Source organism: Heloderma suspectum, chromosome 3 (assembly GCF_057233095.1).
Source record: "Heloderma suspectum isolate Gila_16-S chromosome 3, 16-S_ref, whole genome shotgun sequence".
Taxonomy (NCBI): domain Eukaryota; kingdom Metazoa; phylum Chordata; class Lepidosauria; order Squamata; family Helodermatidae; genus Heloderma; species Heloderma suspectum.
This window is the reverse complement of record NC_139460.1, coordinates 47666149-47684669: the sequence shown is the minus strand read 5'-3', so window position 1 is coordinate 47684669 and position 18521 is coordinate 47666149. Positions and strand designations below refer to the sequence as shown.

At 45.2% G+C, this 18521-nt stretch overlaps 1 protein-coding gene and 1 long non-coding RNA gene across 51 annotated transcripts in view; one reads left to right on the top strand and one right to left on the bottom strand.

Moving 5' to 3' along the window:
- ZBTB20 (zinc finger and BTB domain containing 20) overlaps window positions 1–18521 on the bottom strand; it is an 809278-nt gene that overhangs the window by 49311 nt on the left and 741446 nt on the right. For all 50 annotated transcript variants that reach the window (XR_014789034.1, XR_014789033.1, XM_084843086.1 and 47 more), the window contains one exon: window positions 6841–7028. Coding sequence is in view for 47 of the 50 variants with exons in the window: in XM_084843086.1 (XP_084699212.1) it covers window positions 6841–7028 (188 nt within the window). In the remaining 3 variants the exon portion in view is untranslated. The remainder of the gene's footprint in view (window positions 1–6840; window positions 7029–18521) is intronic.
- LOC146349615 (uncharacterized) overlaps window positions 1–18521 on the top strand; it is a 121560-nt gene that overhangs the window by 65339 nt on the left and 37700 nt on the right. The gene's annotated exons all lie outside the window — the stretch shown is intronic.

The window sequence follows — 18521 nt, the reverse complement described above, 5'->3', positions numbered from 1 at the left end:
CTATCTCAGGAATGCCGGCAGGAGGAATCTCTGCCAGCTGCTGTGCCTGTGAGGGATGAGCTGGCTCCTCTCCCACAGATTGCTGATCCTCCTCAGAATCAGAACTGCTCTGGGGTTCTATCGGCTCAGTTTCCACCCTGACACAAAGGCTTTTTGGAAAGCTGATTATGGTTGGGCCTCGTTGCTGTTCCCCCACCTATTGCTTTGGGTTTTTTTTTACTTGGTTTTAACATTGTGTATATTTGTTCTACTTTTCTTTTCTTTTTTTTAGCCATCTTGGATTTCTTTTTGTAAGAAAAGCAGGATACAGGTCTTTTAATAAAAATGTATAAATTTATTCCTAACCTTCTAAATTCCCCCCCATTAATTTCATCTTATTTCCCTTGACCAAACCTCGTTTAATATCAATCAAGAATGCCATCTTTTGTATACCTTCTATGTGCCATGACGAAACAGCAAGGTCACCTAGAGAGGCATTCTAAGGTGGGCATTCCAACTCTAGTACTCTATTAGGGCAACATGCTGATTCAAACCAGATGATTAATAAACTATTTTAAATTAATGAATTGCTTATTTGTGCATACTTAGCACTGCAAATGAAAGTATGTCTTACAATATTCTAGTGATTTTTAAGCATTCACTTTTATGTGGGTTCCCTCTTTCTGTGTCTAGCCAAGCCAAAACAAAGAGCCAGACAAACACAGAACAGGTAAAGATACTTCTTAACAGTGGAACAAGTGCATGAAGAAAGAAAGTGAGACAGCTGAGGGAGATCAAATTTAAAACTGGGTCAAAGGGCAGAAAAGATTTTGGGGTTGCATTTGTGATTTTAGGGTAAATTTTTCCAGTGGAGATAGTGGGCAGATTCAGATGTAGCACTAAACCATAGTTTAGTGTTACAAGAATGCCATGGCAAGCCTCAAGCTCGAACTTTCCTTTCTCCTCCTTCTATGCACACAAGCTACCACTTTTGATTTGGAATGAACTGCTGTTTCCTGTTACAATGTGGGGATGTAGTTTATTCTGAGGGTAGTTCAAATAAAGCAGGATCATAATATGGTTTCAGATCCTGGTTTAATAAATAACCATGGTCTGAATAAACCATGCTACAGTTTCGAAGTTTGGATGTAATGGGAAACAGTGATTTATTCAAAACTGGAAGTTTCTACTCTCCTCTCTTTGCATGTGATGGAGGAGGAGGGAGAGGAGGAGCTTAAAAGCTTAAGGCTCTTCATGACTTGTTCTTGTTATGCTAAACCATGTCTTAACTAGGCCAGTGCATTAGATAATGACTGGGTTCACACCAAATGACAACACACACTCAAGGTTGAGTAGGTATTGAATTGTGGGTTGTCGTTGAACTGTTGGTTGTTTGGTTGTGTGAACCCAGCCAATGTGAGCTTTAAATTTTCCATTTATTCATACAAGCAGAGCCCGGCCAGCTCCTTGGTACACACCTGAGCTGAGGGCAATGAAGCAAGAGGGGAGACGGCTAGAACGCAGGTGGAGGAAAACTTGTGCTGAGTCTGATCGAACACAGGTAAGAGCCCACTATCGAGCCTACTCTGTGGCGGTGAGGGTGGCAAAGAGGCAGTTCTTTTCCACCAGCATTGCATCTTCTCAGTGTCGTCCAGTGGAGCTTTTCAGAGTGGTTCGCGGCCTGTTACATTCTGGGCCAGGGAGAGAGACGGTGGAACCCTCGGTAGCATGCTGTGACAAGTTTGCGCGGCACTCTGAGGATAAAGTCGCTCAGATTCGTCATGAATTGGACACCACCATTAATGCAGTTCCATTGGTAGAGGCGTTCAGAGCACCGTCTGGTCCAGTTTTATTGGATGAGTTTCAGTTACTGAGGCCTGAGGATGCAGACAAGGTGCTTGGCCAAGTCCGATCGACCAGTTGTGTGCTTGACCCTTGCCCTTCATGGCTTATTAAATCAAACAAGGAGGGGTTGTCCGGCTGGGTCCAGGAGGCTGTAAATTCCTCCTTGAGAGAGGGAGTGGTGCCTGCTGCTTTAAAAGAGGCAGTAATTAGATCACTCCTGAAAAAGCCTAACCTGGACCCAGAGGATGTTAACAATTATAGGCCAGTGGCCAACATCCCCTTCCTGGGCAAGGTGCTTGAGCAGGTGGTTGTAGGACAGCTCCAGGCACTCTTGAATGAAACGGATTATCTAGATCCATTTCAATCGGGCTTCAGGCCTGGTTTTGGAACAGAAACTGCCTTGGTCGCCCTGTGGGATGACCTCTGCCGGGAGAGGGACAGGGGGAGTGCGACCCTGTTGATTCCCCTGGACCTCTCAGTGGCTTTCGATACCATCGACCATGGTATCCTTCTGGATAGGTTGTCTGGGTTGGGAGTTGGAGGCACTGCACTACAGTGGTTCCGCTCCTACTTGGATGGCTGATTCCAGAAGGTGGTGCTGGGGGATTATTGCTCTGTGCCATGTCAATTGTGCCATGGGGTTCCACAGGGCTCTATTTTATCCCCCATGCTGTTTAATATCTACATGAAACCGCTGGGGAAGGTTATCCGGAGGTGTGGGCTGAGGTGCCATCAATATGCGGATGACACCCAGCTCTACCTCTCTTTTTCATCAAAACCAGGTGAGGCAGTGGCTGTTCTGAACCAGTGCTTGGGCACGGTAATGGACTGGATGAGGGCTAATAAACTGAAACTCAATCCAGACAAGATGGAGGTACTGTTAGTGGGTGGTTCGTCTGCCCGGCTAGGTGATATTCAACCTGTTCTGGAGGGGGTTGCACTCCCCCTAAAGGATCAGGTTCGTAGTTTGGGGGTGCTCTTGGATCCAGAACTGTCACTTGAGGCACAGGTGAACTCAGTGGCACGGAGCACTTTTTATCAGCTTAGGCTGGTATACCAACTACGCCCTTATCTGGACAGAGATAGCCTAGCTACAGTTATCCATGCTCTGATAACTTCTCGTCTGGATTACTGCAATGTGTTATATGTGGGGCTGCCTTTGAAAACGGTCTGGAAACTTCAGCTAGTCCAAAATAGGGCAGCAAGATTGTTAACAGGGACTGGCCTGCGAGCTCATATTACGCCAGTACTTTTCCAGCTGCACTGGCTGCCAGTCCATTTCCGGGCCCGATTCAAAGTGCTGGTGTTAACATTCAAAGCCCTTAACGGCTTGGGGCCAGGTTACCTGAAGGATTGCCTCCTCCCATATGTGCCTGCCCGGACCTTAAGATCATCATCAGCGGCCCTTCTCCGTGAGCCCCTGCCAAAGGAAGTGAGGCGGGTGGCTACTAGGAGGAGGGCTTTTTCTGTTGTGGCACCCCAACTCTAGAATGAGCTCCCTAGTGAGGTTCGCCTGGCGCCTACATTGTATTCCTTTCGGCGCCAGGTGAAGACCTTTTTATTTTCCCAGGCATTTTAGCTTTCTAAATTTTTATCTTTGCTGTTTTAAATCTGTATTTTAAACTCCTGTACTGCTGCTAGGTTTTATTGTGGTTGTATTGTTATATTGTGGTTTTAATGTTCTATATATTTTAAATTGTTTTATTGTGTGTTGTTTGGTTTTAATTTTTGTGAACCGCCCAGAGAGCTTCGGCTATTGGGCGGTATAGAAATAAATAAATAAATAAATAAATACACAGTACACTGCAGCAGAAACATAAACACATCCCAGACTGGAACACCACTGTGCCTCATAAATGACTGTGACCATCTGATCAGTAGCAGTAAAAATTCATATTGGTATTGCTCATTCAGTCCCCAGACTTCGTGCTGAACTGCTTTGATGCTTCCATATTTGTACTGTAAAGAAGTATCAGGATGTTATTTCAAGTCCCACTTACTATTGAACAGATTACATAGATACATCTCTGTGAACAGGTTACATAGATTTTTCATTGGAAAATAAATGTAATAGTTTGTTTTAGTTCCGTGCTTGCTCACTTTTTATGATAATCGAGAATGTTGTTTTGTGCCATGATTCTGGTGAATTCCGCAGTTTTTGCATTGTAGATCTTCTGATCTGATTGCTGGCAATTGTTGCTTTGTTGTTATCATTGTATTTTAATATGTTGTGTGCCACTTTGAGGGCCTTCAGGGTGAAACACATCATCATCATCAACTCAATTTTTGCTCTTAGAGCATATTTAAAGACAACTTCAACTCAGCTTTGCTTTGGTTATAAAATCTGAAGAGATTTTAATGTGTGTTTTGCTTTCTAAAAATACTAGAATGAATGAAAGACGAAAGGGTGAATGGTATCTGATGTGATTTCTGTAGCAATAATCCCAATAACATGGCTACTTCCAACATTTGTCCTTACACAGGTTTTTCTTAAGTTAAAAAAGAATCTGATATCCTTACTTTTATTGCAATGATCTGATTTTTTTTAATTGGCCTCCACAAAGTCTGGCTGGCTTCAAAGTCACTGGAAGTTGGCATCTACCTTTTTTCCCTTGTAAATTTTCATTTTAAAACCACTTCTGAAGAAGGAACCTATGACATCCTCAATGAACAGTGAAAGTGAGATTTTATATATGCCCGATTCATCTAAAGGGCTTCCTTGTTGGAATGCTTATAAAGCTTCAGTATTTTAAAAAGCTGACTGAAGATGTCATAGTTTTTGCAATCTAGTTTCAGCTGCCTGGTTATCTTGAATTCAAGATAAAACACGAAAAAAACCCAATTAAATAAATCTGCAAGAGTTTGTGCTAATTTATTTTTTAGTTAAACATACAATAGACCTATATGGCTGCAACAGTTCCCTCATATCTAGTACTGGCAATACTGATCTAACCAGTTTAGTTCAAATCTACGATATTAGACTCTGTAATAGGGAGTCTCTACAGCTCCAGTTTATTGCACATTCATGACTGGCCATTCACTGAATTGTGCGGGTCCATTACATGATGTCATCATTGTCCAGTCATTATCCCACCATTTCCATCCACCTACCTTGTGTTTTCCTCAAACAGAAAAAATGTGGTATTTTTCCAAATATGTGCAAATGGAGCACCATGACCTCCCTGTGTATTTCTCCCCTAGCGCAAATGAAGTGTGTTGGTGGCTGCGGGTGCTTGTTTTGGGTTGTTGGGGGTGCGGTCATGATGGCAAAGGTGATGACAATGGGCTGTGGGGTGTGTGGCCTTCCCACGCCTGCACCACTTTTGGTCCTTGCCATTTTTGGCCTGCAGTTTTCTGAACAAGGCAGCAGGTCAGCAGAATGGCAGAGTGGCAAGGTGGCAGAGCAGCAGGTCAGCAGAGCAGTGTGCCAGCCTTCTGGCCTGCCAGGATACCCCCCTGCTATACATTCCCAGCAAGTGAATGGCTGAGCTCGTCAAAAACAGTGAATGGGAAGCCCCCCCCCCCCGGGGGGGGAGATTTGTGGGGGAACTGTCTATGTGTCAGTCCCATCCACCAGTAATGTGCAAGGGGAGGGAAAGGGGCCGGAACCAGGGAGGAGCTGTCGCTACACCCCAAGCACGTGTAATGCTTTTTTGAGGAAAGGTGGCGATGCTTCTGAGCAGCATCACCACCCCCGTGAGAAGGAAAGAAACGAAAAACAACATGATGGGGACAGCCATCTAAAGAGAATGACCCAGTCCTGCAATGATACTGGATGGGGAAAGAACTGGCATTGATGTGGAATTCTCTGCCTGTGTGATGGAGCCCCTAGTCTGTCTCCCCATAGCAAAATAATAATACTGTTACAGCACAGCTTCAGGTGGGCACCATTAGTTTTGGAGGATCCAGCCAAACTGATTTTCAACCCGGGAATGACACTGAGATTACAATTGTGCCTATCTGATCAATTTTATTTTACCTTTTAGAGACCTTGCTCATGTCAGTGTGGTTGTGTGGATGATACGACTGCCACCAGAAATTGTGGCTTGGAACCAGTGTATAAAGGGTAGTGATAGTACAAAATGAAACAAATTAAAATGACTTCAAACAAGATGGAGGTAAAGTTGGTGTGAGTTTTAGGGATTGATTACTACAATGTGTTTGAAGTGAGGCTGTTCTCAAAACTGTTTGGAACAACTGTTGCTGTAGAATGCAGCACCTCACCTTCTCACAGGTGCAGAGATGCACAAAGATATTATTCACACATCATAATCATGATATACTAGCTGTTGTTGCCTTTCATAGTCTTGTGTGATCAGGCGTCTCCCAGATGCTATTCCTCCCTGCTCTGGCTGAGGGAAGGAATCCCTGGAATCCCTGTATTGTGGAGGGGAACATACAGTTGAGTGGCTCTTCCTATATAGTGAAATAGCAATTAATATAGTATTTACAATTTTACATTGCCAGCCAGATCTACTTATCAATATTATCTGGAATATAAGCTACAGTGATTGCCCTCATTAAATAAGTAAATAAATAACGAAACGTGACCTGTGCCACGTAACAGAGAACTGTGCAAGTGCAGTTCCATGCCTGCAGTAAGAAACATTATCATTGGCTGCTCCACCATTTAATGGCTTATAGTTGGATCAAGTAGAAAGATTCAACTTGCAAGGGGCAGTCCTTTACAAAGTTGTTATGTTTTGCAGTGACCTATATGTTTTTACTATTCAATACTTGCCTGAGTCTTCAGAATGAGGTGGGTTATATAACTAAACAAACAAATAATATAGTCTGGATATGAAAAAGAAGGTATTTATGAAAATTCACTTCCTACAAATTAGGGTGTGTCTGTAAGAATAATTCCTGAAAAATCCAATAACCTTATCTTATCAAATAATTAAATAAAGTAAGCGGAGGTCTCTGTTTTGATGGTATGAATTGACACTGGGAAACTCAGAAGAACATGATTCAGCACACACACCCAGATACTCCCAGCTGCACTACTGTACTCACAATCAGGTGACCCTGTGTGTGCGTGCAGGTTTACTGGTGAATGTGATGAATGGATGAAAGCTGGGCTCAGAGATGGGACAGTTTCAAAGTTCAGGCAGGGAAGGCCCGACTTGGCGCTGTGTGCACCCGTCTGCGTAATCTCATTCTCCTCAGACTCCTTCTGTTTTTTAGCTGTCTTGGGTTTCTTCCTGAAAACAAACAAAGAGACCTTTGAAGGAACTGGATGCATATGCAGGAAAGAGCATTTTTAGAATGGGCTAAAAGAAAAACTTATTATTTTTTCTTTCTTTTTTTATTTAAAGGGACAAATAATCTTCTGCATACGTTTTGTTTGGAAACATGCCATTCCTTGTATTTACACTGATACAATGGTCTAGGGATCATATAAAAACATATGGAAGACAAAAAATTGCAGTTCTATTTCTGGTGAGTTCACAGAAGGCAAAACCTGCTCTACTGCTTTAGGTAATTAAACATGGCTTGGTAGATACTAGTGAACGCCAACTGAGAGAAAGAGAGGATTTAAAAACAAAAAGTAGTCACAGATGCTTCAATGAAGACATCTGAGTGCAAAACCTACATGGTGTAATATAGGTAGCAACCATGTTGTGTAGTTTGTTTCTTTGTCATGTGAAAGCTAGTGCCAAGGCCATCCAATGAGCATCATAGGATTTGAATTCGGATCTCCATAGTCTATGTCTAACCCTCTATCCACTATGCCCCTGTGGTTTTCAGGTTAGATTTGTGCAAAATAGTAGTTAACTACATCGAATGCTGATTTCATATATAAATGGTAAATGCCTCCTACTATTAATCAGATGTAATTTACTGTTTTCACACTTAGTATCCAGAAATGCCAAGTATCTCTCTCTCTCTCTTTGAATTTATATCCTTTCTTTTCACTAGAGATAGTGCTCAAGGTGGCCAACAATAATAAAACACAGATAAAATGTTACCTAATTAAAAAAATAAAGAACTTTAAAACACTTCAGTTAAAAATAAACAAAAAATAAACAGTACCCACTAGTTAAAATATCTAGTTCAGCAAACAAGACAGCTTAACAACCAAAAGACTGCCTGAATAAACATGAATAAACATAGACAAGGAAGATGGAGCTAGCCATGCCTCCTGTCCAGAGCTGGGAGCAACTACTGAGAAAGCCTTCTCTTGTGTTTGTTTGTTTGTTTATTTATTTATATTTATTTATTAAATTTCTTAATCGCCCATCTGGTTGGTCACCTGGCCACTCTGGGCGATGTACAATGGTACAATTTAAAACAGTAAAATTATACATTAAAACATGATTTAAAAATACCCTAACCCACCCCAAATGCCTGCCTGAAACCAAGTTTTCAGTGCATGGCGGAAGCTCATTAAAGAGGGGGCATGGCGGAGTTCCCTAGGGAGGGAGTGGGGAACACCACAGAGAAGGCCCCCTCCCTCGTTCTCACCAGCCCAGCTGTCCTAGTTGATGGGACAGAGAGAAGGCCATCCAAGGTTGACCTTGTTAAGCAGCCTGTCTGGTGTTGCTGGAGGCGCTCCTTGAGATAGGCTGGGCCGGAACCATATAGGGTTTTAAAGGTCAAAAACAACACTTTGAATTTGGCCCGGAAAACAACTGGTAACCAGTGCAACTTCTTCAGCACTGGAGTGATGTGATCACGCCAGTGGCTGCCTTTAATCAGGCGAGCCGCCACATTCTGCACCAGCTGCAGCTTCCGAACTGTCTTCAAGGGTAACCCCACGTAGAGCTCATTACAGTAGTCTAGCCGAGAGAAGACCAGGGCATGTACTACCTATGGGAGCAGATGGTCAGGAAGATAGGGGCGCAGCTGCAGTGCTGTCCAGCTCACGTCTGACACTTGAGTCTCCATGGACAGCTGGGAGTCCAAAATGACCCCCAGGCTGCGGACCTGGTCTTTCAAGGGTAGCCATACCCCATTCAACACCAGGTCAACATCCCCTAACCTCCACTTGTCTCCCACCAAAAGTACCTCGGTCTTGTCAGGGTTCAGCTTCAGCTTATTCCTCCCCATCCAGCCACTCACTGTCTCCGGACATTTGGACAGGGATTCTACGGCCAACCTTGGTGAAGATTGAACGAGAGGTAGAGCTGCATGTCATCTGCATATTGATGACACCACACCCCAAACCTCCTGATGATAGCCCCCAGCGGCTTCACATAGATGTTAAATAGTATCAGGGAGAGGATGGACCCCTGTGGTGCCCCACACGTGAGCGGCCACAGGTCCAACACCTCCTCTCCCAGTGCTACCCTCTGGTACCTGCCAGAGAGGAAGGAGTGGAACCACCATAATATGATGTCTCCCATGCCAAACCCCTCCAGGCGGTCCAGGAGGATATAGTGGTCAAAGGTATCAAAAGCCGCTGAGAGGCTGAGGAGAACAAGGAAGGAACATTCACTCCTATCCAAAGCCCTCCTCATAGCATCCACGAAAGCAACCAAGGTCGTTTCTGTCCCATGCCCGGGCCTGAAGCCCAATTGAAATGGATCTAGATAATCGGCTTCTTCCAAGTGTGCCTTCAACTGCATCGCCACCACCCGCTCAATGATCTTGCCCAAAAATGGCAGATTCGAGACTGGGCAAAAGTTGTTCAAGACTTGGGGATCCAAGGAGGGCTTCTTGAAGAGCGGTCTTATCACTGCCTCCTTGAGGGCTGATGGCATCACTCCCTCCTCTGGGGAGGCATTCTCCACCACCCTGATCCCCTCACCCAATCTCTCTCTGCAGCTCATAATGAGCCAAGATGGGCAAGGATCAAATAAGCAGGTGGTTGGCTTTACAGATGAAAGCACCTTGTCCACTCCATTAGAAGGAAGAAGCTGGAACCGATCCCACAAAACCGGTTTGCCACAGACCGCCTCTTGCTTGCTAACTGTATCCACGGCACACAGAATAACACTCCTAATCCGATCAATTTTATCTGCAAAGTGCCTTGCCAAGGCCTCACAGGAGGCCTTAGAATGCTCCAGTGGTTCCGGAACAACTGGACCGACCAGGCTCCGGACCACTTGGAACAGCCTCCTGGGTCAGCACTCTGCGGACGCGATAGAGGCAGCATAGTATTCCTTTTTTGCTGCCTTCATTGCCACGTGGATAGGCTGAAGATACAGCTCTAGCCCGTGTCCAATTGTCTTTGGAGTGAGACTTCTGCCACCAGCGCTCTAGCCGTCTCACCTCCTGTTTCAGGGCTTGTAACCGTGGATTAAACCATGGTGCAGTTCGAACCCTGTTCAGGGGGAGAGGGCGTTTCGGAGCCACCCGATCTAATGACCAGTGATTGCAGAATTCCACCTACCCGCCAGGGCCTTGACCGAGTGGCTGTTTGCGTGCTCCAGAGAATCCCCAAGCACGTTCAAGAATCCATTTGGATCCATAAGGCACTTGGGGCGCACCATTTTAATGGGTCCTCCACCCCTGCGGAGGGATTGTGGAACCGAGAAGTCCAACGTCACCAGATAGTGATCTGACCATGGCAAGGGGGTAGTGGATATACCCTGACTTCCAGATCACTCCCCGCTTCTCCAGAAACAAATACAAGGTCTAGTGCATGATATGGGTGGGCCCAGTTAGAATAGGGTACAGCTCCCAGGAAGCCATGGTCTCCATGAAGTCCTGAGGTGCCCCCGTGAGTATGACCTCTGAATGTACATTGAAATCCCCCAATGTACTTATTACAATAAGTTAGGGGACTGCACATGCACACCAGAGACCACCTCAAGCACCTCGGCCAGGAAGTAAGTCATGCAGCGGGATGGACGGTACATGAGCAGAATCCCCACACTGCCGTTCGGGCCCAACCTCCAGTACATGCACTCAGCAACCTTGGTCTCCCAGAGAAGGGGTCTGGTGAAGATCAAGGACTCCTGGTAGATAACAGCCACTCCCCCTCCCCGATCGCCAGCCCTTGGCTGCTGTGCATACGAAAACCTGGCTGGGCACATGGCCGCCAGAGTTGGAGCAGTGGCCTCAGCCAGCCAGGTCTCCGTAATACATGCCAGGTCTGCACCCTCATCCAGGATCATGTCATGGGTGAGGGATGTTTTCTGGGTAACAGACCTGGCATTGCAGAGCAGCAAACGAAGGCGAGAAGATGGGGTCACGCCTCCCCCAGCCATTCTTTGACTCTGGACAGGCCTAGAACATATCTCTCCCTTGTTCCCCTTACCTGGCATGGCCTGCCCCTAGCGCTCCACCAGCGCCTGCCACCCAGCCTCTGTATAGTCTGGCCCCCAACACTCCCCCCACTGCCTCCGTCAGATGGACACATACCCCCTTGCTTCCGCCTATCAGGCAGGCTACCCACCCCTAAAAACACAACCAACCCCCCCCCCCCCACAGTTAAACAACAACAACAAAAATCCCCTTTACCAATACTGGCTCTCCCAAGCCACCTCAGCCAACCAGCTTATATGGTCACTTCAGGAGGAACAGGTGGCAACAGTCAGCTGGCTCAGTACCTGGGGGCCCAGTTCTGCAGGAAGTGGTAGTCTGCCAGGCAGAAGCCCACAGGAAGGGCAGTGGCAGCCGCAGCAGCAAGTACTCCCTCTTCCTGGCTGGTGGCTCTCCTACAGGTACTGGCTCTCCCAGGCCACCTCAGCCAGCCAGCTTATATGGTCCCTCCAGGAGGAACAGGTGGTAACAGTCAGCAGCAGCTGGCTCAGTACCTGGGGGCCTGGTCCTGCAGGAAGTGGGACACATTCCCACCAAATGTGTCTCTGATGGAGGCAGGACAGAGAGAAAGACTTCTCCCAAGGATCTTAAAACCTGGGCAGGCCAATAAGGGAGAATGTAGTCTTTCAAACAGCATGGTCTCAAGCTGTGTTGGTCTTTATAGGTCACAAGCAGCACTTTGAATTGTGCCTGAACAGACTGGTAGCCAGTAAAGCTGTTGTAACAAGGGAGTCACTTGCTCCGCATATCCAGTCCTAGTCAACAGTCTGGCCACAGCATTCTGGAGCACTTTAAGTTTCCAAATGCTTTTCAAAGCCAGCTCAATGTACAGCATGTTAAGGGTACTCCAAATGGGATGCAAGGCATGTGTTACCATGGCCGGCTCTGACATCTCCAGGAATGGGTGCAATTGGTACACTAGCCTTAGCTGTGTACATGCAGCTTTGGCCACAGCTGAAACCTGGGCATCCAGGTTCATGGCTGAATCTGGAAGTACATCCAAGCTGTGAACCTGAATCTTCAATGGGCATGTAACCCCAACCAGCACAGGTTGAGTCCCTATTCCCTGATCTGCCTTTCAACTGAACAGGACTACTTTATTCTTGCCTGGATTAAGTTTCAATTTGTTCACCCTCATTGAGTCCATTACTGACATCAGATACTGATTTAGAACTTGTAACAGCTTCCTTGGATTTAGATGGAAAAAATAGAGTTTGGCATCATCAGCATACTGGTGGCACCAAACCCCAAAACTCCAGATAACCTCTCCCAGCGGTTTCATGCATATCTTAAATAGCATGAGGGCAAGATGGGAACCTCAAGGGACATCATAAGTCAATGGCCACAGTATCTAACAGAAGTCCCCCAGCACCACCTTCTGAAATCACCCCTTCAAGAAGGATCAGAGCCACTGTAAAACAGTACCTCAAAGCCCAACCGAGCCAGGTGGTCCAGAAGGATACAATGATTGATGGTATCAAAAGCCCCCAAGAGGTCCAGCAGAAATACAACAACAAGGAAATACTCCCCCTGACCAGTTCCTAGCATACATCATCAACCAAGGCAACCTAAGCAGTTTCTGTTCTGTAACCCGGCTGGAAGCAACTGGCCAGGGGATAGAATCATGATAGACCACTGCAGCTCTGCCTCCTCACCCCCCAGGTCTTGCCTACTGCTGCATGGAGAACCCAGGTGAGCAAAACTGGGAGAGCTTCACCCTGTTCCCCAGTCTCATTCAATCAGCTCTCTATGATAAAAGCTAGGTCAGCAAGTTCATCCAGGTTCAAGTTCTGGATGGCTGTTGTTCTCCCATTCAACAACCTGGCATTCGGCAGCAATACCTTACCCGTGGAGACTGTCACCACATCCAGACAGGCTTTCTGAATTCAGAGATAGCCCAGGAGCAACCAACATGCTGTTGCACTCACTTCCTCTTGTTCACTCTGCCATATCTCCCTCTGCCTTCCATTGTTATCATGGCTGCTCCCTTCTTCTTCCATCTCCCTGCTTCTTTTCAAAACACACCTATCCAGCCAGTAGGCAATAACCCAACAGCTCCGTAAACTGATGTTGTACAATACAGACAGACATAGTCTTGTTAAACTATGCACAGCCAGAGAGCATCACTTCCTTCTTCCTCTCCCATAAGAACCCTTGTTGACCCCCCAAACTGGCTCTCCCAAAGAGCAGAGTGGTCAAGTTGGAATCTGTTTACAGTTTACACAGCTTGTAGGGGAAAAAATACCATGCACTTTCTGTTACTAAAAACAACTTAGCTAGTTTAAAGTAATTACTGCTACTACTGTTACTAACATAAGAAGAGCCATGCTGGATAAGACCAAGGTCCATCTAATTCAGCATTCTCTTCACACAGTGGCCAGAAAGCTGTTGACCAGGAACCCACAAGCAGGACACGAGTGCAAGAGCACCCTCCTGCCCACGTTCCACAGCAACTGATGTACATAAGCTTACTGCCTCTGGTACTGGAGGCAGCACATAGCCATCAGGACTAGTAGCCATTGATAGCCTTTCCTCCAGATATTTATCTAACCCCTTTTTAAAGCCATCCAAATTGGTGGCCATCACTACATCTTGAGGTAGCAAATTCCATAGTTTAACTATGTGCTGTGTGAAGAAGTACTTTCTTTTATCTGTCCTGAATCTCCCACCAATCAGCTTCATGGGATGACCCCGGGTTCTAGTATTTTGAGAGAGGGAGAAAAAGTCTCCCTATCCACTCCACACCAAGCATAATTTTGTACACCTCTGTCATGTCTCCCCTTACCCTCCTTTTTTCCAAGCAAAACAAACCCAGCTGTTGTCACCTTTCCTGTCAGGGCAGATGCTCCAGCCACTTGATCATTTTACTTGCCCTTTTCTGCACTTTTTTCAGCTCTACAATATCTTTGTTTAGGTGTGGTGACCAGAATGGTACACAGTATTCCAAGTGTGGTTGCACCATAGATCTGTACAGCAGCTGCACACTAGGTCGACACTTTCATTGAACTGTCTAACACAACCCCAAGATCTCTTCCTTGGTTGGTCACCATTAGCTCAGATCCCATCAGGTTATACTTGAAGTTGCGCTACCAATTGCACTACTGGACATCTGCAGAACAGTTGATTTTATCCTTGTTGTACACCAGAGCCAAGGCCAGCTGGACACTACCACCTGGTTCAGACATAATGGGAAAACATGGATTCCCTCTACATAAACAAGCATGTATGAGCCTCAGACTTGGGCACTCCTCGCTCCTCTTTGTTTACCCTGCATGGTCTCAAGCAGGAGAACAGAACTACTAGTTCCTGCTCATAAAAAATCCAGTTTCCTGTTATGTCTGCACTCAATTCAGCGTCTTCAAACTGTAGTCCCCGAAAAAGCCAGGATCTGAAACTATAATTTGATCCAGGTTCATTTTAACAAACCCCAGTTCCCCACATTCAGACATAACAATGAACTGTATTTCATTTAAAAGTGGAAGTGAAAACTTCCAATTTCCTCCTTGCAGCCACACAATAGGAAGGGAGGGGAGAGTGTACAAGTCATGGTTTCCCATTGGGTTTTAGAAGGCCGAAATGGAGCTTGTTGCCCAGCAGGTCTGATGTTGGTGTAGCATGCACTTTAAGCTTTTTTAGAAGCCACCTATGCCACCGTTATTCCTCTCAATAATAGATTCCATATCAAATTATTTAGGTTGAAAGGGGGCTGACATAATCAGTTACGGGACACACATTAGCCTTATTCAGACATTTTCTTACTTGGGTAGTTCAAACATGTGAGGAGGGAGAGCAGTCTAGGCCCACCCCCTCTCTTTCATCACACCCATCACCCTCTACAAGTAGAGGGTGATATCTGAATCGGAGAGCCTCCTGTGAGCATCTCTACACCATCCTAAAATCCTGCATTTAAAACAGGGCTTCCTGCTTCAATTTTAAATGCAGGATCACAATGGGCTCACTTTACACGTGCTTCCTTTCCCCCCCACCCCTTCCCCTTATCTGAGTCTTCCATATGCTTCATTGATCTAGCTCCTCTTCTTGTGGCATTTCCTTTTTCACTGAGGGAACTCAAGCAGAACACAAGTGGGGTAATTTAATAGCTCATTATCTCCAATCTCTTTAAAAATGGAATAAAGGTCATTTAATGCAGGAGATGCCCTGGAGGTTCACAACATCTAAAGGGCCTGCAAACTTCCATGAGTGAGCAATCTCAATAGCAGGATAAAAGCTCTGTGTGAAAGAGACTGTTGTATCTGTGGAGACTCTGCTCACAAACCAGAACACTGGAAAAACAATGTTCTGGCTTGGGTGGACAGTCTCCATGGATGCAGAGACTCTTCTCCTCAGATGTCACCCTCCACAGTAGAGGGCAACGGCAAGGTGTGAGGAGGGGGTGGGGCCAGAACACTCTCCCTCATGTTTGATCTACCTGGGTAAGAGAACGCCTGAATAAATAAGGCTATTCTTTGCATTTATATGCTCGACAGGACAACAGTTCATTATCAATATACTCGGAGAAGAAGTAGAAAACAACAACCAGTCTCCTTCTGAATAAATATGAGGAATATAGTACTTGAACATTCAGTATTTCATTTCTTGGACATGGGTGGGTTCTTCAGGTTTGGGTGCTTCCCCAAGAAATGAAGCAGAAGCTGTGCTAAATAGTGAACAAGTTACTTGAGTTTTTATTGGAGCCTGCCTTTATTCACAGCACAGAAAAGTCTGTGTAAGGGGAAAACCACAAGTCAAATGCTAACCCTGAATTGCAGCTACTAATACTTCTAAAATTATGTGTGTGTGTGTGTCTTGTATGATGCAGGCAGATGGTCTAGTTGCTATTAATAGGTTTCTCAGAAATCCATGCTGACCATGAAAAAAATTAAGATTTGCTCATATAGTTTATTAAAGAGTTCATCAAATAAACAGCATTTTTCAAATAGTTCAGCACAATAGTTTGCGTGCAGGGAAAATGTGGTGGATCTCCTATCTAGGGCAACAGCACCTGGATCCCTTACACAAATTACTAACAATGTTGCATTCCCTCCACAGAGTGAATTTTACCTAGAAAGGTTCTTATCTTCAGACAACTACAACGTTGGTACAGAACAGTATCTCTGACTATGCCAGTTCCACAGACACCTATTGAGTGCTGCCTGTGACATCACTTTGGGGCACCCTTGTATTGAAGTCTGGAAAAGTTACAACCCATGACATTTTTTTTTACTAGCCTCTTAGCAGGCCAGTAAAAAATGATTGCCTTGTACCAAGTGAGCTGGAAGAGAAGGATCCTTCCTTCCCTTTTTTACCAGGCTGCTTGGTTTCCACGCTAACTTTGGAGGAAGGGGATTGCTCTCTTCTGCAGACAGTATGGAAAAGCAGTGGGTTGTTGGATGAAGGATGGAGTGAACTGTCCTTCCTCAGCCATCCTGCATGGTTTTCCATGGGAGAAGAAAGGGAATTGCGTTCTTCTATCAGCAAATATATCAGCATATCAGCAAAGGAACCAAGCAGGCTGTCGGGGGGACTGAATGATCTTCCCGTTCATGCACACACATTCAAGGCATTCCTTGTCACCTATGGTGACAAGGTGAATAGTTAAATATGTCTGCTTTAAGGTGTGATAAAAGCCTTCCTATCTCTTCCGTTGCCATTTTGAAAATTTAAAACATTTTGAACTTCAAATGCCTGCCATTAAAAAAAAAGTTTAAAAACTTTTTTAAAAAGAGCTGTGCTTAGCCTTGCTTCTCAGCATTGGGTTTCACATATCCCAAAATATCAGGAAATTTACCCACACTATTGTTTAATTCCATAGCAAATCTGTTCCTACCCACTTTCTATTAGGTGGGATTGAAGATCAGTGAATCATAGCCTTGGAAGGGACCTCAAAAAAACCCTGCTGATGTAGGAAATCCACTGCTACAGCATCCCTGATAGGTGGCCATCCAGCCTCTGCTTAAAAATCTGTAATGAAGGAGAATCTACCATCTTATGAGGAAGTCTGTCTTAATGTTGAACATACCATCATGACATTCTGATATTTAGTCAAAGTCTCTTTTCTTGCAATTTGAACCGGTTGGTTTGGGTCCTATCCTGTGCAGCAGCAGAAAAAAAATTTGCTCCATCATCTATGTTACAGCCATTCAAATATTTGAAGATGGGTAATATTTCAAGTGTTCTGGATAAAAGCTGGCACAACTTCAGCAGATATAAAAGCAAATGATTTTATGTGTGTCTGGAAAGACCCAAAGAGCCTGAAAGAGAAGCTTGAAGGAGGACAGTGGATCAGGTATATTTTGAGGATAGGAACAATGAAGTAGGAATAAAAAATACAATGCCCTATGATGGAAAGAGTGGGTTTCAAAGAGAATTGTTTTCATGAAAACTAGTAGTTTGCATTTCATGCACAGGAGCAGGCAGTGAAAAGATTAAAAACAGAAAAGATACTGGGTGCTTCCAGATGGAGGGCTCCTATCGCTAAAGACAATGTGCAGCTATTTTATGTTTTCTTCCTTATCCGCTTTTTTCTTGTAAGAGAAAAGACAGAAGAAGCAGTGAGAAAACCTGCGAGGGCTACAAGTTGAAGACAATGTTGTTTGGACCCCCTCCCTGCCCAGGGCCAGCCCTAGGGGGTGGGTGAAATGGGTGGTTGCCCAGGGCACCAGGCTGAAGGGGGCACCGAGCTGAGCTGAGGGGGGTGCCAAGTTGAGCTGAGGGGGCGCCAAGCTGAGCTGAGGGGGGCACCAAACTGAGCTTAGTGGCTACACTTTTTGAAGAAATGGCTACAGTGAGCTAGGTAGCTGAACTGAGGGGGGTGCCAAGCTGAGCTGAAGGGGGCGCATTGCTGAGGGGGTGCCAAGTTGAGCTGAGGGGAACGCCAGTGGCTGTGCTTTTTGAAGAAATGTCTGCAGTGAGTTAGGTAGCAAACAGCAAGTGTCTGTAACCTTTTATCAAGGTTCTACAGGTTGTTTTGGTACTAACCACAAAAATGATCTTCCTTCAATGAGCTTTAAAGTATGTTGCTTTTTCAATTTCCACTTCGACATCATTTGCATTAGGTAAAAATCAGTAGAACACAGCTTTACTTTGAGGCAACGTTACCGAGCACTTAGCACTTCAAATACTGTAAACATTATAAGCACTATATATAAATAATAATAAAACAAAGCTGTAAGCTGTAATAGGTCAGCTAGATACATTTTCCATACAATTTCCTTGTATGTTTCCTATTACACTTCCTTCCCTTTGACAGCTGAAATATACAAAGACATTGACAAGGCAAGGCTATATATTTTTGACAGCCGTAAGTGTGCACTCGCACACCTCCACAAGGCCGACCCCCCCCAATTACTAACACATTTGCACAAATTCCTGGAGCCAAAAAATAATTTTAAAAATGGGGTTGACGAACGAGTGATGTGCCATTTCAGCATTGTTGGAGGGGCAGTCACTGGCTTGAGGCGGCACAAGCCAGTGTGATCAGGAAG